Genomic DNA, 25735 nt, shown 5'->3' on the forward strand with positions numbered 1-25735 from the left:
GACTAGTTTTTAGCGCGTACGCGCGATGTTTGCGCGTCTGCTGGAGCTGCCAATTGGTCACGCGCGCTAAAAAGCCGTTTCTTCAAGCACGCGGCTTATTTAGTGCCTCTGTTGGAGATGCTCTAAGCACCTATGCATCGGGGAGTTTACTTGCTAAGCCCCTTTGATGCACTTAGCACCTCATCTAAGCACTTATGCATTGGAACACCCCTTAGAGTTCAACCAAGCGTTTGGCGACCAATTCCACTCCCCCGAGGCCTCAGACATCGGGTGCTTGACGGACGATGAAGGGGAAGAACAAGCACGTGGACGCCCATAATGGATAAGAACGACGCGGGAACATGAATCGAGGGCAAGGTTCAACACGGGGAGCCAGGCAGGGGCGGATTGCACGCCGAGGGTGAAGATGAGGTAGGAGCAAGCGAGAAGTGATGAGAACATCGAGGCAAGCAATGACAGTGGTATGCGGTGTTAGGGTTAGGGCTCCATGGCGGCAATTATCTTCGAGAAGAGAACTTAATGGAAAGAGGGGAACATGAGTTACGCGAGGCACTTAAGGTTTTGCTATAATACAACAAAAGCATGAGATAATTTTTTTTGACTTATCAATGGCATGGCTAGTGGATTTCATCAACCGGTAGAATTGGTGAAGGTCGTTGAGGAACCGTCGCTACTAAAATCTGCACTAAGCCTCACATGGATTTGTTAGAGTTATACATGTCACCACTGCTCCGGGCCACCCGATTCCGGAAATTCCCTAAATCACTATCATCCTATAGTTGTGATTTGCACCATAAAAAATGATCATTCTTTTTATTTAATAACAAGGCATAGTTTTTGCTGGTTTGCTCGAAAAAACAGATCTTTACATGACTTACAAATTATGATGGTTTCTCCTCGATCGAAGATGATGGTCCAACATGTTAGGAAAACCAAATGATGCCCCGCACGTTGTTGCGTGAAATATATTTCAATGAAATTTGATTGTATGAAACATGAATATTAGAAGTAATATTATAGTTGTAAAATATTCATTAAATGTATATATATATATATATATATATCATAATAAAATTCTTTTTTAGACAAATAATAAAATTCTTATGCATGTTTACATGTTCAAGTGGGTTTTTATGCATTTTGAGGTAGGCCTATTTCTATGCATGTTACATGTTGACATGGCAATGTTGGCATGTTAAAAGAAATGAGCTATTAGTAGAAGATTGTGACCCGATTACTGTAGAAAAACTCCACAGAGAGTTCTCTTGTCCGCCTTCAAATTTGTAACCAACCAGGATCCAGTCGCAATTTGACGTCCGGAGCCAATGGACGAGCTTGACAAACACAAGCAGGCATCGTGCTGTATATACTACTGACCTTTTCCGTCCCTCTCGCTGGAAGCGAACAAACATGGAGTGCTTGACTTGACGGTACATCGGCTATACTCTACTGGACGGCGCTCGCTGGTGGCCAAGAGGCCGACGATTATAAGAGACCTCAATGATTATCCCGCCCGCAGTAAGGTAAGTGGCGATTGGCACGGGGTAGCCGTCGACGTCCGTGTCCCCGGTGCTCCGGTGCTCCGGTCTCGTCTGCGGGATGCGATTCTGTGTCCACCATGTGTGTTTGCCCCTGCATCCGCCGTGGCAGAGAGCAGAGACAGAAGAGAGAGGGAAAGAGGGAGTTTTGCTGCGGCGTTCCCAGCGGGCAAGTTGGCGTCGGTCCTGCGCTGAGAGCGACTGAAGATGCCCGCGGATCCACCCAGGAAAGGGAGCAAATCTATATGGGACGCAAACAAGATCGCTCGGCACTGTGAAATCCGCCGGGGCATCGCCGATCCCCCGTCGTTTTCGAGGGATCCACGCGACCACACGCGGTCGGCAGCACGCAGCAGCTAGGCTAGCTATAGCCCTAGGTAAATGAGGACGAACATGGCTGGACAAAAAGAAAAGAAAGAGAGGATAAATGAGGGCAGAAGAACTGTTGGCGCACAGCACAGCTCCCCGTCATGTGCCTGTCGCAGAGATTTTATGTAGCAGCATTCTCTTTCGACGAAAGATTTTGTCATCAACAAGAGAAAGAAGGGAATATCCATGTATCGGGTAGGCACAAATCATGCAGATTCGGGAAGGGGTGCACCGGACCGGAGGGCTCCTTCTGGCCACACCGATGAACGTCTGATTGGCCGGAAAAGTTCTGGAAAGGGAATAATTGTCAAGGACAAGTCTCAGGCGGTACGGGCACGCAGGCGCGCGTACGACAAAATCCGGCACTGTTCGGCTCGCCACGTCGCAGCGCCACACGAGCATGTACGCATGCATCCTACGGGTGCTCGCAAGAGCCGTCCCCGGCGTTCCGTACACCCCGTTGAGACACTTTGACGATTCACTTTTCTGGAGTAGTACGAGTACATACAAAATATCAGAGACCTACGATTGTATTTGTCTAGGCATTTGACATTCGTACTACTATCTCTTTTTTAAGGGGATTAAGTAAGTGAAACTGTTTTTCTAATCTACCATGACCATCGGATCCTCCGATTTTTTTAACTTTGGGAGGAAAAAAAACATGACGCTGGATCCAATGTCGTGGCGTGGCCAACTGGCAAGATCCCTCTCTCTTAGACTCTACCATTCACTGCGAATAACGAGCGTAGCAAAAACACCACACCACATCCGGGCAAGTCCACCGACAGCTATCTACGACCAAACAAAACTACAAGCAAAGAGTCCGGCATAACTGAGAACAATGCCGCATCACGACCAATGTCGAGCATCTCCGAAGACCACCAACTTCATCTAGACTTCGCTCGTGGACGCACCATACACCCTTGTATGACTAGAGGAGGTGGCAAGTGGATGACGGGACTTGCTCAGAATCGAGGAAGACACCATCTTCGATGGGCGTACCAAGCACCGTCGGAGATCAATATAGGACCATGGCGAACACCCAAGGAGAGTAACGAGGGACCAAGACGTATCTACATCAAGGAAGCCGCCATCGTGCCAATCCAACACTGAATCGAGGCTTTCGCCCGGAGACAACACCAACTCCAAACGAGCAAGGGACAAATGCGAGTGCATCTCGATGACGCCTCCAAGGAGGGGGACGACAACCACGGGTGCCATCGTCGCCGGCCCGGCAAAAGTTATGCATATTTTCATCCGATCATCGCACCTCACCACACCTCGAGGAAATTGGTTAGCACCGTCCAAGTAGCCTCCCACCGCCGCCACCACAACACCATGCCGCCAAGCCGAAGACCGCCTAAAGGTCACACGGCCGAGAGGAGCGCAGCCCAACCAACACCTCCGACCTGGCCGAAGAACAACAACCACCCCACACATCCAGCAAGGGCCAGGAACGTCTGCGACGGCCGTCACCCACTCCAAGGGGCGACCTTGCGACGACCCCAGTACCTAGGCCCCAGACCGGACCCGATTACGCCCAGATCTAACCAGACCCATCATGGACGGCATCACGCCGACAGCACCAGGAGAGCTCCATCGCTCACCACACGACCCACACGTGGGCGCCCGCTTGCTGCTCGCCAGGAGCCCGCCTAGCCGAGCTATCGAAGCGCCGCCACCAACCTGGCATGTAGCCCGCGCCAACGCCTCTAGCATGCTCCCAAAGCCCGTCCGCCACCACCACACCACTGCCCGTCTTCGCCAGGTCTGCCCCTCCTCCGCGCCCCCCGTCGTGCGCCAGCGATGCTGCACCGTTGCCCGCACCGCCCATGGGACAACCCACCTATGCGCGAAGGGGAGCCGTCGAGGCATGCCGCCCTCGCTCGCCACCACCGGCGCCGACCTGGGGAGAGAGGAGATCCGCCGCTCGCTCGATCTAGGGTTGGGCCTCTGGAGTCGTTCACGAGAGTGACCCTAGAGGCGGAGTGTAAAACTCACTTTCCTCCCTCCGTAAACTAAGAGTATCTTCAACCAAGTACTTCTAATTCAACCCCTTAAACGTCCATGTTTGTTTTGAGCCCATATTTGTTCATCCGCGCAACCACAATCCTTATTTTCTTTCTCATATGTCCTGTCACTTGCACGTAATTGGTGAAGATGAGGAGAGAGAAAGAAAAAAGAATAAATAAAGAAAGAGAAAAAGGTAGTCCACGATGGGGCCGTGTTCTATGTGACGGATTGACCGAGCGCGCCCGGGCGTGTCTACGAGCCCTCGTATCCTCGCCATATTTGAGATGGATACGAGGGTTCACGGACAGCACGGACATATAAGGAAGTTATAAGAGGTCTGGTTGGGTCATTTTTTTTCTTTCTCTCTTTTGTCCGGTCACTGACCGATACGAGAGATAGTTTGAGGGGTCTGGCTGTGGATGCTATAATAGTACTTCCTCCGTTTTTATTTACTTCGTGTATTAGCTTTGATCAAAGTCAAACTTTGTAAACTTTAACAAAGTTTATAGACAAAATATTAACATATACAATAACAAATCAACATCATTAGATTCATTATCAAATGTACTTCCACATCATATAGACTTGTTATGGTAAATATTTATATTCTTGTATATAAACTTGGTCAAACTTTAAAAAGTTTGACTTCAGTCAACTCTAATATACGAAGTAAATAAAAACGGAGGGAGTACTTATAATATAAGACTGTTCAGATCACTCCACGGGCTGATTAAAACGATGATCGAATGGTGGTAGCGCATCGATCCTGGCACGGCATGCATCCTGCCGACCACCACCTCGGATCCTCCCATGGATGCAATATGCAAGCCAGCGTGGCATGAACCCAGAACAGTTACCCCGTGTGGTCCCGGTCGAGCCCGGTGCACTGTCCACATGTGCACCGCCAGTGCGCCATTGGCTCCATCGATCAAATTTAATCCACAGCGCAGCGCAACTCGCAAGTGGCGACGCATAAAATAATACCCCCGGTTCTAACTTCGCGCTTGTTGCGATCAGGTACGGCAATAGAATAACCACGGCGATCAATCGATGGACCGATCGGTCGAGCTCGCTGGTCAAGCAGCGCCGGGGGGCGGGGGCCACGCCGCGCCGGGCGCGCTGCGACGCGGCCGCGCGGCGTGCGCGTCGCCGGAGGGCGGGGGCAGACCAGGATCACGATCCCGATCCACAGGGCGCGCGCGCGCCCGAGCAGCGGCGGGCGACGTGCGGCACGTGCCGATCGAGGGGGGCACGTTGGCGGCCTCGGGCCCGGCGATTATTGCCACACGGGCCACGGCGGAGTGCACCCACACGCACAACACAATGGGCGCCATGTATTTTTCTTTCAGACAGTGGGCGCCGTATTTTATTACTAATTTTATTTTGCTTCTGCCTCGACCCAGCGAAGCTCTGCCATCTCTCTTTCTCTTTTGGTTTCGCCAACGCGGGGGCGGTCGCATCCGGCGTAGGTGAGATGCGAGCGAGATGCACTGCTGCTCGCTCAACTGTGGTCTGCTATAATCTGGGTGCTCCCAGTGACGTCGTCCTCTCCTCTAGCGAGTGCCTGCGGTTTTTTCATGTGCGCTGCGGTGGTTTGGACTATTTAAGAGCATTCTGCAGCATGTGTGGCAGCTAGTATCACGTCATCGGTTTTGCATAAAGTCTTCGTGAAAAGCATACGCACCGTACCTCCAAATGCATTTTGTATCGCGGCTCCGTTTTTTTAATTTTCAGAGGGAATGGAGACCGTGAACTGTTTGTTTATCTCGTACGCAAACCACCCGTAGAGGTACGCAAACCACCTGTTTTTGAGAGAAGTTTTTCTAGGTTTTTTTAAAAAAAATGATAGGGAGATTGTTTTTGAGAGAAGTTTTTTTTAGGTTTTTTCTTTTTCCTTTTAAGATTGTTGTGATGTCAACATGATGCGAGAATATTTTTTAAATTTTTTGACATGATGGTGAGGTGCGTATAGCTTTCTCTCAAGCGGCCCGCAATGACGGGTCCCAACCACTAGTACTTACGTAATATCGGCTCTTTGATTACCTGAGAATGCTACTTTCACAATGTCAAAGCTCTTACAAGAACAATATTATATATGTTCCCTTATTTTACCGAGCATTGTGTGCATTGTGCAACCGAATAGATTCATTATACTTTTTTCACCTGGAAAGATATTGCACAGATACACTCCACTCATATGCAACTAGGTCAATGGTTTTAGTTTCATCATATAGCATTGGTTTAAAGAAATATCGGCAAACCAACTAGTTGGATGCATCAACTTATATGATAATAAGGAACTCGCTGCTTTCCCATTGAAAGAATCACAAGAGTTGTTTAATAACTGTGACCACCATACATATAGCACACGTATTGCACATTATTTTCTTTAGTTGTCTCCCATAAAAATGGAGCTTTGACAGCATCAAAGCTTGAAAGATTCAACTTGTACAACGAGAAAATAATAACATCATTTATACTCGACGCGGCATATGCCATCCACACATAAGTTTCTCCACACATATAAAATGCTTAACTACAGTCCTAGTTTAGCAACTAATCACCTCAGCTAACAACCTGCATAATTACCCAAAAAGATGCAATGATAAAGATCATGTACATTTTCTAAAACACACACCATGTGCACTATACTTCTCATACAAACTATGCACCATATATATGAAAACCACACCACCCTTAGTATTAGGCCTATTTGTGTAGAAAAAAATCAGCTCAGGTCACATTTCTTGCCCCCTTCCCCCGTAATATCAGCCCAAGCTCTGCCACTGCATCTGCTTGCTTTCTCCTCTTCCATATGTTTGTGGCCGACCACCAGAGAGAGATGAAGCAGCAGAGCGAGGGAGATCATGACTCATGACATTGATGACCAAGGAGGAGCCGACAATGGTTATAGTTTGGACTGAGCCGTGGCGGCAACAACGATAGTGAGACAGGACTGAGTCGAAAGGCAGCAACACCAACAAAATTAAGGAAGAAACTTAGGGGTGGGACATGCGGCATGCGGGTGGGACAGTCGATCTACTCCCCTCCGAATTTAGAGGGATAGTCGGGGCAGTGGTAGACTTCGATGGTCACATTTGGCAGAGTGCCTCATACCGAGAGTGGCGGGAAGATGAATAGATGGACATGGTCGGAGGGCGATGCTGTGGTGCCAATGACCCTAGGATGGGCGGAGCTGTGGCGAGTACCACTGGTAATTTAGTCGCCGACGTCACTTGCATAACTGTTGGAGTCGACCGCGAGAGAGTTCCTCCACGGTCGACCGCCTATCCCTATACATTGTTGAAAAAAAATACTCTCTCTAACTAAAACACGGTATAGTCAATAGTTTTATTCAGTGAACATCATCAATCAGCTCCAAATCATAGACAAAAACACATCGCTAGTATCATAGACACCAGTGGACCCCCACCCCCACCCCCCTCGTCCACTTGTGGTGGCAGATTCCGGGAGCCCCCTAGCAAATATAGAACGAATAGCATCGCCACCTCCGGACATGCGTGTGCGATTCCACCCAGTAGCAAGCGAGCGGGGGGCGGGGCCCGCCGGCAGCGGGACGCCGCAGCAGATCCCCGTCCCACTTGTCCGCCCCCATTATCTTAATATTATTCTGGTCCACTACCCGCCACATCTCCCACCAGCCACATTTGATCCCCCTCCCTCCCCCACATATGGCACCCCAGCTCCCGCTGCCTCCCCTACTCCTCTCCCCGTCCCGTCGCCGCCTCCTCACCCGCCGCCGCCGCCGACGCACTGCAGCACCAGCAGCATCCTGACCGCGGGTTGGTGACGCCGAGCGCCGTGCAGCATGGACATCGACCCTTCCTCCGTCTCCCACGCAGACGGCGGGGGCGACCTGTGGCCGTTCGACTCGCTCACCACGTCCCTCTTCTTCTCCTCCGTCTCCTCCTCCCCGCCGCTCCACCCGCTGCCCGTCGCCTCCTCCTCCTGGCTCACGCCGCCGTCTCCGCTCTGGCTCTTCGAGGACCGCCAGATGATGCCGATCGAGGTGGGCCCTGCGCCCGCCGCGGCGCCGGACAACACCGCCGCCGTCCCAGAGGAGACCCAGCGAGCACGTTCCGGTAAGCGTTATCATACTTCACTTGGAACCAATCCTTGCTTCGTTTACTGCTTCCTGGATCGTACGGGATGCTTACATCGTGATTTTGTTCCTGTCTCTGCTTTGGCTTGTCGATGGAATCTTTCCGCTCCAAAGCTGGAACAGAGGGGCAGCTGGAATCTTGCTGTTATTCTAGTCGCTAGCACGCTAACCTTATATTCTCTGTACGATCGGCGAAGTTTCCCAGCTTTGCGCTTGACTTTTTTGGGGGGCTCCTTTTGGCACGTTTCTCGGTTGCATATGATTCGGCTCATAAATCTCTCGAGGAGAATATTTCTGCCTGCTAATCCAACAAGACGGATAAAATGTTGTAGTAAAGCTTTATTAGCTTTGTTGCAGTGATAGGCTTGCCGTGTTTAATTAGTCTGAACAAGCCCGGCTTTCCGTCTGAGTCTGACTACGTGGGGGTAATGCGTGCGTGCTTTCTTATGCAAATGATTGGAAAATATTGGTTGGTAGCTTATTGGATTCCACTAGGAGACGGGGGTACTCGCCAATTACTGTATTACTATATATATGCATACAGAAAGGGTGTCATTTTTATGTTCAAAAAAAGAAGAAAGGGTGTCATTTTCTTGTGCTATTGTTGCCTGAGTCATTTTACTTTACCCAGTGCTGTATACTGCCTTTTGCTATTGGTGGTGGTATGATGCCTCTAAAGCGATCTCGTGTATTTAGTACTAGATATACATTAGTGGTGGGGTATGACGCCACTGATAGTACATACTAGATTGTATTCAAAGTTGAAGCTGTTGGATAAGGCCTTACTTTGTCTCATTACATTATTAGTATTTACAAGGGAGACAATGAGATGTACTTTGCTTATGTGTTAAATAAACTAGGACTTCTCCACTTCGTTGGTTGGTGTTTCAGGAAATGCTCTTGGCTTGATGATTGTGTGTGTGGTACTGTTGATTTGTTCACTTTACTGTAAGCATCGATGAATTGCAGTTAACAAACTTTATGGCTCTCGGAAACATATTTTCCGTTCATGAAGTAGGTATCGCTTGTCACATATTTACATGAGCGCAATGTGTTAGACTGCATGGATGATTCATAGGAAACTGTATTGCTAATTTAAGTAGTAGTGGCATTCCTTTCTTATTTATGTTCTTGGCTGTATTTCCCTTACAATACTGCATTCTATTCTGCTAACTAGGGAATTCGGACACGCCAATTAAGAAGACCGAACGTCTTAACAACAAATGGCAATTTAACCTAGCTCTGCATGACGATAGCACAAACAGCTCATGCTTGTTCAAGGAGAAGCTGACTCATGCTCTCAGGTACTTCAAGGAGTCAACAGATCAACACCTGTTGGTCCAGGTTTGGGCGCCGGTTAAGAGTGGCGATCGCTATGTGCTTACTACATCAGGACAACCCTTTGTACTTGACCACCAGAGCATTGGGCTGCTTCAGTACAGAGCTGTATCCATGATGTACATGTTCTCAGTAGATGGAGATAATGCTGGGGAGCTTGGGTTACCTGGACGCGTCTACAAGCAAAAAGTGCCCGAGTGGACACCAAATGTGCAGTATTATAGCAGCACTGAGTACCCACGGCTTAACCATGCCATCAGTTACAATGTTCATGGTACCGTTGCCTTGCCTGTTTTTGATCCTTCTGTTCAATCATGTATTGCTGTCGTTGAGCTTATAATGACATCGAAGAAGATAAACTATGCTGATGAGGTTGATAAAGTCTGCAAAGCTCTTGAGGTTAGTGTTTTCTGTTGATTGTGTTTCTTTTATGTCACATGAGCTTTCAGGGGACATTGCTGGACATTATATAATTATATTCTTAGTAATATTATTTGTGCTATATGCAGGCAGTAAATCTTAAAAGCACTGAGATATTGGAGCATCCAAACGTCCAGGTTAGCATCCAATCAATAGGAACAATTAATTTTTCCTGTTTTTACTATGGGGGGTGATTTATGTGTTTCTGTGTTTCGTACTCAGATTTGCAATGAAGGCCGTCAATCTGCCCTGGTGGAGATACTGGAGATCCTGACAGTTGTATGTGAAGAGCACAAGCTTCCATTAGCACAAACATGGGTTCCTTGCAAATATCGAAGTGTGTTGGCGCATGGTGGTGGTGTTAAGAAAAGTTGCTTGAGCTTTGATGGAAGTTGCATGGGGGAAGTCTGCATGTCAACCAGTGATGTGGCATTTCATGTGATTGATGCTCATATGTGGGGATTCCGAGATGCCTGTGTAGAACATCATCTACAGAAGGGGCAGGGAGTTTCTGGCAAGGCGTTTATCTATCACAGACCTTGCTTTTCAAAAGATATCAGTCAGTTTTGTAAGCTGGAGTACCCCCTTGTGCACTATGCTCGTATGTTTGGATTGGCTGGCTGCTTTGCTATATGTTTACAAAGTCCTTATACTGGCGATGATTATTATATGCTAGAGTTTTTCCTGCCACCCAGTTGTAAAGAGGAAGATGATCAAAATGCCTTGTTGGAGTCTATATTAGGTCTGATCAATCAGTGTCTCCGTAACCTAAAGGTAGCTGGTAACGGAGAATCCAATGAAGCTTCTCTTCAACTTAGTAATGTCATAATGATTGAAAGTGAAGATTTCAAGACAAATGTGCATTTTGAGAACTCTGAAGGTTTTCGTGAATCACCCGAAGGTGATACACATGGAGGAGCCCATGAGTTCGATAAAGCGAATAGTAAAGTATCAGAGGGACATTTATTGGCTGATGATAACTCTCAGAACAATGGCGTATCTGTCTCCAGGCCAAATGGTAGCGCGGCTTCTGATTCTTCATTGCTTCACAAAAATGGCAAACCCCCTGAAAGGAGACGGGGGAAAGCTGAAAAAACAATCAGCTTAGAAGTTCTTCAGCAATATTTTTCTGGAAGTCTGAAAAATGCAGCAAAAAGCCTCGGTGGTACGCTTCTAATATTTAGCCTTTTAAGTAAACAAATCCTTGGCTTTTTGAGTCTTACTCTTTCTGATTGCTAAGATCGCCCCACTTGAACTTGACTTTTGTTCAATTTGACAATCTAGTCCTCTTGAGCATGGATGTCAAATGAATTATCCAATTGGTAATCTGGTTTATGTTTGTTTCTTGTAGGGCTTAAATGGCAACAAAATGTTGCAGCATGCAGTGAGCTTATATGTTGCATCCATGTTTTCTTTTATTATTCTATTATTCAGAAAATATCATCTCAGTGTAGTTAGCATTTGGGGTTTTAGTTCCATTTTTCTTGTTGTCATGACACCATAGATGTGCCACTTGTTCCTGTTGAATTCTAAAATTGCAGAACGTAGACTCAGTGAAAGGGTTTTGGGTTTTGGAATTGATTAGAAGACAGAGATCCTCCAGTTTAGCATTTAGACATGGTAGGGTGCAATTTTTTTTGGCAACAAATAGTTTTTTCATGTGAAGCATAGCATGTCATATTGTCATTCTTTTTAGAGGCTGATGCTTTTTGTAGCTAATTGATACTCATATCACTTTGTGTCGAATAGCAGAACTTGGGAAGGAAAGGATGATGAACTGTTGATTGTTTTTTGAGATTAAAACTAGATCTATGTTCCTTTCTTCAGTTTAGGTTAACTTGAACCATTTACATAATGTTGTTCAGGGTGCATTCATTCACATACATATTGAGTAGGGATCAATCGATGCATTGTCTTATTCACAGACTAGTAGATTTTGTAGGCAAGCTCACACTAGTAAATGTGTACTATGGATTTGTATGGGTGGGCAGCTATACAATATACACAGTGCACCAATGATATTTATCGAAAGCCCTGAAGTTCGCCAGTAAGTCAATTTAGTCAAGATTGAGGATGTTTTGTCTGACATGATTAAGACAACAGGCACAGACTATAAATAATAATAAAAAATCTGACACCAGACATAGAACATCACAAGAACTGTCATCTTGGTGATATGTCAATCTTTTGTTTAAGTGGAAACAAAGAGGAACTTACCTTTCTTATATGCTGTGTAGCAAGGCACAGAACGGGCTAAACACCCCCGGGAGGATGTCCAGGTGGAGTCGGCTTGGTTAGGGAAGAGATTAGATCTTAGATGACAGAGATGACCCCGGGGAAGGAATAGATTTATTTCTCATTTCTTATCCTCTAATGATTGATTACTACACCTTTAATAACTGACAAATAGGGAAGCAAACCTAAAGATCACTGATTATTATGGTGATAGATAACATGAGCTTATCTCCTTTGTGCCGCCAACCAGCTGTAGGACAATGGCCCACCTCCAATTGTTAGCCATGAAAATATGTATAGAAGCAACATAGCAAAATGAATCTTGTTAATATGCCCACCTTCACCAGATACCACCAGCGGTCTAATTTGCTTGTCGTAACCTTCAGAAGGAAACTAAGTCTGGGCTTGTGCATGAATCATGATCGTGTATTTTGTAAGCTGGCTTCCTTTATTTTAAAATCCTTTTTCCTTTGACCCGTTTGCTTCTTCTGAATCTAAAAGAGAGTAGATGCATTGAACGTTTAATCTTGCAATGGTAATAACATTGTCGGGGTTCTATTGTTGGATGTTGGCATTAGCTAATTATATTTCCGGTTTGACAGTGTGCCCCACAACCATGAAGCGCATCTGCAGGCAACATGGGATTTCTCGTTGGCCATCCCGAAAAATTAACAAGGTCAACCGGTCTCTCTCGAAGTTAAAGCAAGTAATTGAGTCTGTTCAAGGATCAGACGCGGCATTTAACCTGACATCTATCACAGGCCCTCTCCCTACTATTCCTGTTGGTCCTTCATCAGATTCTTTCAATAAAGAGAAAGCAAGTGAAAGTAAAGCAGAACATTCAAATCGTGCTGTTGATGGTGACAGAGATTCATCTTTACAGAAGCCACAAGAAAATGGTAGCCACTTTGGTGCACTCATGTCCCAGCAAGGATTTGCAGACACTGGAAACAATGTTCAACTTGAAGCAGACAAAGCTTCTCTCTCGAGAAGCTCATCAGGAGAAGGCAGCATAAATTCACGTACTTCGGAGGGCTCATGTCAGGGAAGTCCCGCAAACCAGACGTTTGTTTGCCAGCCTATTGCTTCAATGTTCTTGGAACCACAAGAACCACAACTGAATCCGGAAGGGTTCACAAAAGAACCTTTCCAAGAACCAGAGCTACCACTTTCCAGGATGCTCATAGAGGATTCTGGTAGTTCCAAGGATTTGAAGAATCTCTTTGGTTCAGCAATTGGCCAACCAATGTTAGCCCCTCCCAGCAATTTTGGGCCAATGCGAAATTCGGGGACTGTGACGATAAAGGCGAGCTTTAAGGAAGACATTGTAAGGTTCCGTTTCCCGTGTTCTAGCAGCGTTATGGCTTTGAAAGATGAGGTTGCCAAAAGGCTGAGGATGGATGCTGGCATGTTTGATATCAAGTACCTTGACGATGATCACGAGTGGGTGAAGTTGGCGTGCAATGCGGACTTGGAAGAATGTATAGAAATCTCCCGGCATTCTGGTACCCATGTCATCAGGCTCTTGGTTACCGACGTTGCGGCCCACATTGGTAGTTCTTGTGGAAGCTCCGGTTGATGCCCAGATCAGCATTTTTAACCTTTTTCTTTTTCAATGGGTATGTACAAGTTGTTCCAGGAGGTCAGTTTTTACATGTTGTTAAGCTAGTTGTGTTGCTAGATAGCATTAGCAGCTTTACCGTGTTCGACTAAAGCACCAATTTTTTTCTTGTACGAATATGTGTAGCCGCTGCAAGATGCGCGTGTTGTCGATGCTGTACATATTTAGCACGTGGTGCTGGAAGTCCTGGGGGTACAGTTAAAAACCGAAGCCGTTGTAATATGACACTTTTGTTGTCCAGAAATTGAACAGTTTTGGAAGTTAGTTCCTTCTATTCACTTTCAGTTCCTCTTGGGTTTTGAGCATTTTGAGGCTTGCTTGGTTCATTGTCCCCTGTTGTGAAAAAAATAAATTCCGGAGGAAAATAGATATAAGTTCCACCGTATTTTCAGCGACATAAACCTGAGCTATTTTGAATCTGGTTTGCTGCTCTGATAGAATTATTGGTGCCCAAAATCCAGCTGCTAACAGAGACTTCTTGTCCATCAGCATGTTCAGTACCTGTTGCTTGTATTGCATCGCTCATTTTTCAGAATAAACAAGAGAAATTTCCAGCTGGAGTATTTATTTCCTTCAATGCCACATGTGTGAGTTATGCATGATTAGGGCCTACGGTACATATTTAGGGGAAAGGACGGGCGACTGGCCTACTTAGAGCATCTACAATCGAAAGCACCAAATTTTGGTCCCCAAACGCCCGCGGACATACATGGACACGTCCATGGACATCAGCCTGATAGCACACGAAGTTTTGTTCTCCACAATTGGATACATCAAACCTAATCCTATAATCCTATATTGTTCTCGTGCAACGTATCGTACGTATCTAAACACATGTCATTGGACTACCAAAAATTGACATGCTCTAATAACTTCGTATCTAAACACATGTCATTGGACTACCAAAAATTGACATGCTCTAATAACTTCGAACGGAGCGACAAATGGAGAAGTTCATCCATTCCCCCCCCCCCCTGCCCTTGCCTTTGCCCTTTCCATCATCTGTGCGGTAGTAGCGGTCGAAGACGCATAACAGATCGAGGCGGGTTTGCTCACCGCCGGAGCGGTCCAATCCGTCGCCATCCTCGGTCTTCTCCTCCTTGGAGGGTAGTCCGGCCATGGCACGGACCGCCCGACTTTGTTCTTTTGCCACGTCCTTCACCGCCCTCGCTGCTTCTCACCTATGTGGGCACGAAGGGATTCCTTCGACGCTACTTTGCGGGCTGCCGCTGCAGCCTTCGACGCGAGGGCTCCTGAAGTCATCTCTGTTTGAAGCTGTGCCCGCCGCCTCACGCGACGGGCTTGCCGGGCCTCCTTTTTGGATTGGCGCCGACTCATGGAGGCGCATATGGCCTTCGTTTTGGCGCCCGACGCCGCGACGATGACGTTCCACCTAAATGGTTTCGGCGCAACAGCGGGGTTGCGGCATGCGGTGCCTACCGCATCTAGCGAGGCCTCGGTCACGCGTCGGGATCCACTGGCCCTGGATCCGAGAGCCATTTGGGCAATGGATGCCCGCCGGCTCGCGGAAGATCGCGGAAGGGCGCGCTCCTCTTGGGAGCATCGAAGAGCAGCGCGGACGACCATCTGCTCCTCGGGGCTGCAAGGGATGGGCTCCCAATCCTCAGATCTGGACATATTGGAGTCGGATCTAGTGGTCGCCATGTGGGAGAAGGCCGGAGGTCGCGAGAGAGCTTGGTACCGTGGGATGGAAGTGGGGTGGAGTTGAGTGGATGCGGCTAGTGTTTCGTCCAAAGTGCGGATAGGGTCCAATTTATGTGGGATTGGGTGGGCAAGAGTTGTCTGGATCCGACGTGGCGGGAGTCCCCGTATCCACCCGACATATGGGCTGAATATGGGGAGTGTCGGCTAGTCGAGGCGTTTGGGTCGCCTATGAGGAGCCCGATTGGGTGTCTTGTTTTCGTCCAAACACTGACCAGGCAGCCCGTCTGGGTGTACGGGCGGGTTTGAGGGTTCCGGCTGTAGATGGTTTATTTGACGAATTGTATACGATGTGTGTGACCGTGCACATCTACACAAGATGTAATTTGGTGGATGAGTTTCTTTCCCCCTCCAAAAAGAAACTAAACACGTGAAGGTGTAGAAGAATGAAACGAGTCTTCTATCACAGCCATTGTTTTTTTTCCCGCCAATCACAGCCTTTTCTTTTTTAGGAAATCACAGTCTTTGATTTGTTGATTACAGAAAAAAAATTCGCGCCAACCACGTCAAAAAAGAAAAAATCGCGCCAACCGTTCCGAAAAGTACCGGATTTAAAGGGGACGACGCGCCGGCGGGTTCGCAACCCTAGTTTTCGAGTACGCAAAAAAAAAAAAAAAACCTAGTTTTCGATCTGAACTTTCCCCGATCTCGACTCTCGATCTCGAGCTTGCGCGCACTTGGGCGAACATGGCGGCGCGCGGGCAGGGTCTGGAGCAAGATTTCGATTTCTTCGTGGTGGTCGACTTCGAGGCGACGTGCGTGAAAGACGGGCGGATCTTCCCGCAGGAAATCATCGAGTTCCCCGCGGTGCTCGTCGACGGCGCCACCGGCCGCATCGAGTCCGCGTTTCGCAGGTACGTTCGTCCCAAACATCACCCTGTGCTGACCGAATTTTGCAGGGAGCTCACCGGCATCCGGCAGGAGGACGTCGACGGCGGCGTGGAACTCGGCGACGCGCTCTGGCTGCACGATTCTTGGCTGAAGGCGGCGACGGCGGGAGCAGGGAACAAGGCGTCCGCTTGGCCGTGGTGACCTGGGGAGACTGGGATTGCCGCACCATGCTCGAGTTCGAGTGCCGCTTAAGGGCAGGGCGGGTCAACCTGCAGGAGGCGGTCCGGGCGGCGGGGCTGGACTGGGAGGGCCGCCTGCACTGTGGGCTGGACGATGCGCTCAACACGGCGCGGCTGCTTGCTGAGATCATGCGGCGCGGGGTCAAGATCACCATCACCGGCTCGCTGGCGCCGCCGCCGCCGATCCAGCAGAAGCAGCAGCCTGGCGCAAGCCCTTGCGGTGGCTCACCGGCGCTGGCGCCGCCACCGATCCAGCAGCAGCCGCCTCGCACAGGCCCTTGCAGTGGCACATTTGCGCCGGTGCCGGCGCAGGCGCCGATCCAGCAGAAGCAGCAGCAGCCGCCGCAGCCTCACATAATCAGCCCCTGCGGTGGCTCCTCCGCGACGTGCTTCTCGTACTGCGGGGTGGCGACCAGAGGAGCCATGGAGCCAGGGCCGATGCCGTCTGGATGCGCCAACTGGACGCCGGCCATGGGACCTTACTTTCTGTGGAGCAACTGAACCAACGACCCATGAGACAGAGATTCAGAATCCAGTGTCGCCCAGCTGCTAGTGTTGACAGAGATTCAGAATCAGAGTGTAGCTCAGCTGTTTCTACTATACTCTACTCTAGGTGTGATTGTTCACTGAAATCGAACGTCACCAATGGGGCATGTAATTGGTGTCTGAATTATTAGTAGCATCAATATAAATTTAGTTTGAGAGAAGTGCATATTTCAACTCTGAACTCTTGCCCTAGTTTATTTTATAACCTTGAACTTTAATACCGTCTAAATTACAATCCTTAAGTCTTAAAACCGGTCAGGATTCAACCCTCCCCTCCCCGTTGACCGGTTTTGACCTGGGGTGACCAGTTTTGACTAGTTAATGGGTCCAATCAGCATGCCACGTCAGAATTTTTTTCAAAATTTCAAGAAAATGTAAATAAAAATCTATAAGATCGGGAAAAAAATATAAAAAGGCAAAATTCCGAAAAAATTGTTCGTGAAAAAAGCTAGGGAAAATAAAAATGATTTTTTTCCTGGAATTTGAGTTTTTGGGTTTTTTCTGGATTTTTTTTGGAAATTCGTTTTTTTATTTTCCATGTTTTTCGGAAATTGGATTTCTTATTTCTTTTCCTGGATTTTTTTCGATTTTACAAGTTGTTTCCTTGGAAATTTTGCATTTTTTGCTGATGTGGCATGCTGACTGGACCTGTTGATAGTCAAAACCGGTCAACAGAGAGGGGAGGGTTGAATCCTGGCCGGTTTTGAGAGTTGGGGGTTGTAATTTAGATGGTATTGGAGTTCGGGGTTGTAAATTAGATTAGGGCAAAAATTGAGGGTTGAAATATGCACTTCTCTCATTTAGTTTTAGGCCTCTTTTGGTTCATAGGGTAGGAATATCATAGGAATAGGAAAATCATAGCAAGTGAGGTGGCATGCATCTCACTTCCTATAGGTTGATGTCACTTGATTCATAGGATAGGATTTTTTTCCATTGAGTCTAGGCTAATGTTTTTTTCCTTTGAAATATGAAGGATTGATTCCTATCCTATATAGAAATAGGAATCCATTCCTACAAACCAAAAGGCTCCATAGGAATTTTTCCTACAAAAATCCTATCCTCTAGAAATCTTACAAGATTCCTTCAAACCAAAGGAGGCCTTAGTTATTACTACTGTTAATAGAAGATTTTTTTACCTTCTCTGTGGATTTCTTCAGTACTGAGCAAACGGCCAACGATTGACTTGTTAGTGACATTGATAAATTTCTGAAGAAGGCTACAATTCCAGTCGACAATGCAAACGGAAATTCATCCTCCGATGAATCCCCCTGCTCTGCCGAGGGGCGACCGATGCCAAGGAGAGGGATGGTCTCTCTCCAAGGCACATTCGTCAGCATCGAACAAGGCGGTGTTAGAACCTTATATCAAGATTGAAAAACAAAACAACCAACTGTAGATTTCTGAGATAAGAGCTAATTCAAATAATTTGTTGTACATATTTAGCACGTGGTGCTGGAAGTCCCTGGGGTACAGTTAAAAGCCGAAGTTGTTGTAATAGTATGGCACTTTTGTTGTCCAGAAATTGAACGGTTTTGGAAGCTAGTTCCTTTTATCCACTTTCAGTTCCTCTTGAGTTTGAGCTCTTTGAGGCTTGCTTGGTTCATTGTCCCCTGTTGAGGAACGAACCTGGGCGACCTGATGAATTCTCGGAGCTCTCCCTCCCCGCCCCACGCGCCGCTGGGGCCTAGCTGAGCTCCCCCTCCCCGCCCCACACGCCGCTGGCCGCTCCGGCCGCGGCGGCCACCCCCCACAGCCCCCCGCCCCCCTCGCCCCTTCTCGCGGCGACATGGGCGCGCCGCGCTCCCCCCGACCCGGATCCAGCTACGGCTCTGCGGCGGGAGACCTGGTTTTGCCCCTCGGTCCACGGACAACTCCTCCCCCCAGCGCGCTCCATTGCTGCGGCGTCTCCCTGGCCCCAGATCCGGAGTTTCAGCCATGGATCCTGCATCGTGATGAATGCTCCGCGGCTGCGGATGCAGTAATTGGGCCGGATTCGCCGGAGTTTCCGGCTCCGCGTCTTAAATCCATAGTAGTCGCCTCTGCTGCAGATCCCGTGGATCTTGGGGTGCCCCCGCCCGTCGCCTCCAGTCCATCATAGTCGCCCCGCCCCCCACAAATCCTTCCTCTTTGGGGCTGGACGGTGGATGGACGACTGTCTCCTCCAAGAAGAACCGCGGCCGCCCCTCTGATCTGCCGGATAATAGCAGGCCCCCTCCGCACCGCTCCGAGGATCGCCGGGCCGCGTTCAATGCGGCCGGTGGGCGGGAGGCCTTCGTAAGTCGCTTCCGCGCCGCTGTTTCCGGTGCCTCAGCAAGGTCCACCGCCGGAAAGACTGTAGAGACCCGCTCCATTGCATCATCTGCGAGCGCCCGGGGCATTTTGGCCGTGAGTGTCCAGAAAATCCTCGCAATGGCCCGGGTGGCTCTGCTTCTGCTAGGTTAGGTCCGCTTGCTCCTCGTCGCCCGGTGCACTCCCACCTGCACTTCCCCCTGTCACCGCCACCCCCTCACCTCCGTCGCCGCTCCAGCCGCCCCTCCCCCACCCGCCCTCTTTGTCGATGGCTGAGCTGAGCCTCTCTGATCCTGCACGCCGCCCCTGCACCAGCCACAAGGTGGGGGTCTCCTCGGTGGAAGTGGAGCGGGCCGTCTTCTTCCTCACGCAGCATGCGGTCACGCTGCATGCTTTGGACGAGGTGGCGGCCACGTCCCCGATGGCCGTCGGGCGGGCCTTCGAGGCCCAGCTCTATGTCCCGCCCCATCAGTTGCGGGTCACTGCACACCAGCCTGAAGACTTCCTCGTCGTCTTCACCCAGCCGGCGCACCATGCCAACACAGTGCGTCGCGGCACTCTGCATGTCGACGGCATCAACCTCGCCATCCAGCCCTGGCGCGAGGACGATCATGCAGGCTTCGCCACCTTCAACCTGCATGTCCGCTGCGTCATCGAGCACATGCCCATGCAGTACTGGTCCATTGAGGGAGTGCAGGAGGTGTTCGGCGACAAGGTGTGCATCGACCGGCTTGATAGCCGAACGCTGGAGCGCGACCACACCAAGACCTTTGCCTGATGGGTCTGGATGTGGGACATGTCCTTCATCCCCACCAGGCACACCTACTGGAAGCTTCCGCGGGGCGCCAGTCGGGTGGAGGAGATGGTTGGCTTCTCTCCGCCGGACCGCAGGGTGGCGCCTCCTCCGGGCGCGACGCGGTTCGACCTACTCATCCATGTAGACCTCATCGAAGACTGGTCTCCATGCTCTCCTCGCTCCTCCCACTCCGCACAGAGCGGGCTGCCATCCTCCGGCACCGACGACGACGACGCGCTGCCGCGCACCTTCCCTGGCACCTGGTCCATGCACGTCGAAGATGGCTAGCGTGAGGAGCTGCACAGGCGCCAGGCCCGTGCCTCGGTGGTGGACACCGGATGCCGGGGCTTGCCTCTCAGCGGCTCTCGGCGTGACCCTGACAACAACAGGGCCGACAGAAGATCTTGGAAGGACACGCTTCTGGGCCGCGGGCGCGGCCACCAGGCGCAGGCTGAGGTCTCGTCCAGGGACCTCCGTGTCCGCAGCCACTCGCCGCCGACGCGCCACCGCTCTGGCAGCTCCAAGGGACGGGCCCGCAAGTCCAACGACAACAGGCGCAAGACCAGTGGCCACGATTCCAAGAAGAATGAAAGTCAGGCCGCGTCCAAGGCCGACCCAGTCCCGCCCGCTCACCTCAACTCCGAAGCCCTCAACGACGACCTTGAGCAATTCTTCGCCCAAGCAAAGAGGCCGATCACCGCCATGGAACCGGCCAAGGCTGACGCTGCCCACCTCGACGCAGAAATTGAAGCGGTGTTGGCCGCGCCGCTGGAGTTCACTGACAGAGACAAAGAGCAGCGTGATGATGCCCAGAAGGACGACCCGGATCATTTCAGGCCAACACTGTCTGGGCCATCCCACAACCCTGCAAGCTTCAACTGCAAAACACCCACAGCTGCAACAACAGTTCAGATGCAGCTCGGAGAAATAACAGAACAAGTGTGCCACCTGGAGATTCAAGTCCCTGGCTCTTCTACTCGTGATCTCTTCACCAGCCCTGCTGCCGCTGCCACCGTCCAGGAGGTACTCTGCACCGGCCAAATCCAAGGCAACTTCCACGCCGCCACCGCGCCAGAGTGCCCGTCAGGCTGCTCAGAACAACACTACACCTGTCACCGAGCATGCCATGCTACGCCTGGTGAAAGGACTGGGTCTGCTGGGTTCAAAAGAGAAGATGACTGCCAAGGCGGCTGAAGCCCTCATCCGCGGGTTCGACGAACCACTCTCCGACGACGACATCAACATCATCGCCAAGCTAACCAGGCTCAACAAGGAGGCACTGCGCGTGGCCGTGGGCATGGCTGGGCCTGAAGTTGAAGCCGAGGAGGCTGGAGTGTAGTCATGTTAGCGCTCCTCCTTCTCTGTAGTAGTTCCCGACAGCGGCCGGCAATAGGCCGGCTTGAGCTAGGTTTAGTCCTTCTCTGTATCAGTAGTGGTAGGTGGTTTAGCTTTCATCATCGAAACTTAGGGTCTATTGGTGGTCGACGACGCCCCCAGGCTAGAAAGGCTATGTATTAGTTGCATCTTCTTTCCTTTGTTAATGATTTTAGCCGTCGGAACCCGTCGATGCTGTTGTTTCTCCAAGAGTTGTTTTATGTTCCTGATGAGTAGCACAAGCTGTGCAATCTTAAGTTGGAACATCAGGGGACTGAACACACCAGCCAGGCGAACTGCCGTGCGATAGATAGCAGAGGCGCAGCGAGCAAGCATTCTCTGTCTGCAGGAGACTAAGTTAGAATCTTGGACGCCCAGTATTGTTACAGAGCTGGGAGGAACCAGATTGGAAGGGTGCACTGTTCTTTCAGCGATCGGCACTAGAGGAGGAATTGCTGTTCTCTGGGACAAGAGCTTAGTCAGTTTTGCGACACACGCAGTCGGAAATTTCTCAATCACCAAAAAAGTGTCTCTGATCCAGGACAGAGTTGATTTTTGGCTTACAACTGTCTACGGGCCTATGGATGACACGCGAAAAGATGACTTCCTTGCCGAAATGGCTCATGCTGCACCACCACAAGGAGAACCCTGGCTGCTAAATGGAGATTTCAACATCATATATGAAGCCCGTGACAAAAACAATCTCAACCTGAACAGGAGGACCATGGGCATGTTCAGATCAGCGATCGACAGAGTAGGCTTAAAAGAGATCAAATGCAAAAATAGAAGATTCACATGGACAAATGAGCGGCAAAACCCAACGATGGTCAGCATCGACAAAGTGTTCTGCAACTCGGAATGGGACGCCCTCTTCCCCTCGTTCATGTTGATGGCCACGACAAAAGTTTGTTCAGATCACTGTCCTCTGCTTCTTGCAAACACTGCGGCACCCCGCAAAAGAGCAGCATTTCATTTTGAGTCATTTTGGCCACGTTTTCCTCTCTTTCAGGAAACAGTTAAAAGAGCCTGGCAGCGCCCAGTTAACCACACCTGTCCAATCATCAGGCTCAAGAAAAAGATGCAGAGGACAGTGCACGATCTCAAAATTTGGGCAAAGTCTCTCTTTAGCGATGCAAAGGTTCAGTTCCACTTGGCGTGCGAAGTAATCTTGAGACTCGATATAGCTCAAGAAAAAAGAGGTCTGACGCAACAAGAATTCTGGTTAAGGAAACAACTAAAACTTCATACCCTTGGACTGGCTGCAGTAGAGAGAGCAAGGAAAAGACAGGCTTCAAGGATAACCTGGCTCAAGGCGGGAGATGCAAGAACGGCCTTCTTCCAAGCAAAGATCATCTCCAGAAGGTGGAAGAACTTTATACACTCCCTGCAAACAGAAACAAGGACAGCCACTGCGCACGAGGAAAAGAAAGCAATTGCTCATGATCACTTTGCAAATCTGCTGGGGAAAAAGGAGGAAAGGCGATGCTCCATCAACTGGGAGGAATTGGATATGCCAAGTATTCAAAACGAGGGGCTGGACAATCCTTTCTCGGAGCCTGAAGTTTGGGCTGCCATCATGGCATCTCCAGCAGAGAAAGCGCCAGGCCCTGACGGCTTTTCGGGAACTTTCTTCAGAGCTTGCTGGGGTACCATTAAAATGACGTCATGGCAATGTTCGATCACTTCTACAACCTAGCTGATGGTAACTTTGCTGAAATTAACTCAGCAATGATCACCCTCTTGCCCAAGAAGGACGGAGCCACTAGAATGAACAACTACAGACCTATAAGTCTGATACATTCCATCGCCAAGCTGATCACTAAAGTGCTATCCATGAGGCAGGCGGCCATTATGGACAAGATTATCTCCCCTGCTCAAACGGCCTTTCAACGCGGGAAATGCATCCATGACAGCTACCTTTACGTGCAAAATTCTGCCTGAGCTCTTCATAGAAACAAAACCCCAGCTCTTCTTCTTAAGCTAGACATAGCTAGGGCCTTCGATAGCATTTCATGGGAGTACTTGTTAGAGCTGCTACAGAGGCTGGGGTTCTCAGCCCGATGGAGGGATTGGATCGCCCTGCTGTTATCTTGCTCCACCTCGTCCTGCATCCTCAACGGCGATCCAGGCGACATCGTCGTCCATCTTCGTGGTCTCCGACAGGGAGATCCCCTCTCGCCGCTTCTCTTCATCCTTTGCATTGATCCACTCCATCGCCTCCTCAATGCAGCCACTAGGATGGGCGTGCTGAATCCCATCCCGGGTTCGGCGGTGAGGATGCGCACGAGCTTATATGCTGACGCCGCCGTCATCTTCATCAACCCTGCACGTCAAGAAGTAGATAGCCTCGTAGAGCTGCTGCGGTTTTTCGGTGACACTACAGGGCTCCGGGTCAACCTTGCCAAATCTCTCGCGGCTCCCATTAGGTGCGAAGGCATAGACATCACTGATGTTCTTCAGAACTTTGGTGGCATCATAACAGCGTTCCCGATTAGATATCTAGGTCTTCCGATCACGACGGGGCGTACTAGACTAGCGCATATTCAGGTCATTCTGGACAGGATCCGTGCTCGCCTCTCCGACTAGAAAGGCAGGCTAATGTCGTTGGCTGGGCGGCGTGTTTTAGTACGTTGCGTCCCCTCGACCATGCCCACTTTTGCTCTCACAGCCCTTCGAGCTCCAAAGAAATTTTATGAAGATATTGACAAATCACGATGGCGTTTTCTTTGGGCGGGAGATGAGGAGATGTCCGGTGGAAAGTGCAAGGTGGGCTGGAGCATGGTGACCACGCCGGAGCAGTATGGTGGTCTCGGCATCCACGATCTTCCTCGCTTCGCCAGGGCTCTACGTCTGCGATGGCTTTGGCAAACCTGGACGCACCCAGACAAACCCTCGTAAGAATGGGCACGCCCTGCAATGCCTCAGACAGGACCCTGTTTGCTGCCTCCACAGCGGTGACCATCGGTGATGGAGCGACGGCATCTTTCTGGTTCTGTTCATGGCTAGGTGGACGTCCACTTTGTCAAGCCTTCCTCACTCTTTTTGCAAGATCAGCCAGGAAGAACCGCTCGGTCAAGGACGCGCTGCACGATGATAGATGGATCTTGGACTTGAGGTGAGGTGACCCGGATGCCATTGCACTGCAGGTGGTGCAGCTTGCGAGGGAGATCAGGCAGGTTGCCCCCACTCCCACCCCAGGAACCCAAGACTCCATTACTTGGAAGCTCAGCGCATCAGGCTTCTACACTACAAGCTCATCATACAATGCCCAATTTAGCAACTGACAGGGTACCTCCTTCAAATCAATCATCCGAAAAATCTGGGCGCCAGGCAAGATCAAGATGTTCCTATGGTTGCTGCACCTCGATAGACTATGGTGCAATGATCGTCTGCAAAGGAGAGGCTGGGTTAATGGATACTTCTGCCCAATGTGCATGCGCAACCTCGAGACCTCTGTTCATCTCTGCTGGGAGTGCCCGGTGGCACTGCAAGTCTGGCAAGCGGGGGCAGCCTGGCACAGATGTGCCTCTTTGAATCAGGCCTTCTGGTGCAATGGAAGAACAACAACAACGGGCCGTGTTCAAAGGATTATAGCGGCTGCCGCCCCAGGTCACAGGAAGGGTGTTAAAACCGTGGTGGCACTCATCTGCTGGCACCTATGGTTAGAACGCAACGCCTGCACATTCAAAGGGAAGCAGCCAAACGCAGAGCACATCATTGAAGCCTGCAAGCGCGACATGGAGCAATGGAGAATGGCCCGGGCAAAGTGCATTGAGCTACCCTTCAGGGAAATGACGTGAAAGTATCGCCATGCGACCTAGGCCCAGCAGACCCCCCTCCGTTTGCAGGGCAGTTGTAATTTTTCATCCTTCTTGATCACTTGATCATATTTGTTACTCTCCCTTCTGCTTAAATCAATGAAATGCCGGCAATGTTGGCCGTTTCAAAAAAAAAATTGTCCCCTGTTGTGAAAAAAATAAACTCTGGAGGAAAATAGGCATAACTTTCATCGTATTTTCAGCGACATAAACCTGAGCCATTTTGAATCTGATTTGTTGCTCTGATAAAATTATTGGTGTCCAAAATCCAGCTGCTACAGAGACTTCTTGTCCATCCAGCATTCAGGAGCTGTTGCTTGTATTGCATCGCTCATTTTTCAGAACAAACAAGAGAAATTTCCAGCTAGAGTATTTATTTCCTTTAATGCCACATGTGCGAGTTACGCATAATTAGGGCCTACAGTACATATTCTTGATGTAATTGGTGTCTGAATTATTAGCA

At 49.7% G+C, this 25735-nt stretch overlaps 1 protein-coding gene and 1 pseudogene across 1 annotated transcript; both read left to right on the forward strand.

Moving 5' to 3' along the window:
- Positions 1-7583: 7583 nt before the first annotated feature.
- On the forward strand, positions 7584-13921 carry LOC123060841 (protein NLP3). Its single transcript, XM_044483697.1, has 5 exons — positions 7584-8023; positions 9221-9780; positions 9891-9938; positions 10024-10966; positions 12639-13921. The coding sequence occupies exons 1-5, from the start codon at positions 7750-7752 to the stop codon at positions 13613-13615; spliced, it is 2802 nt and encodes a 933-aa protein (XP_044339632.1). The 5' UTR covers positions 7584-7749; the 3' UTR covers positions 13616-13921.
- Positions 13922-15948: 2027 nt separating this feature from the next.
- Positions 15949-17156, forward strand: LOC123058184 (ERI1 exoribonuclease 2-like; annotated as a pseudogene).
- The last annotated feature ends 8579 nt before the right edge of the window (positions 17157-25735 follow it).

This window comes from Triticum aestivum, chromosome 3A (assembly GCF_018294505.1).
Source record: "Triticum aestivum cultivar Chinese Spring chromosome 3A, IWGSC CS RefSeq v2.1, whole genome shotgun sequence".
Classification (NCBI taxonomy): Eukaryota; Viridiplantae; Streptophyta; class Magnoliopsida; order Poales; family Poaceae; genus Triticum; species Triticum aestivum.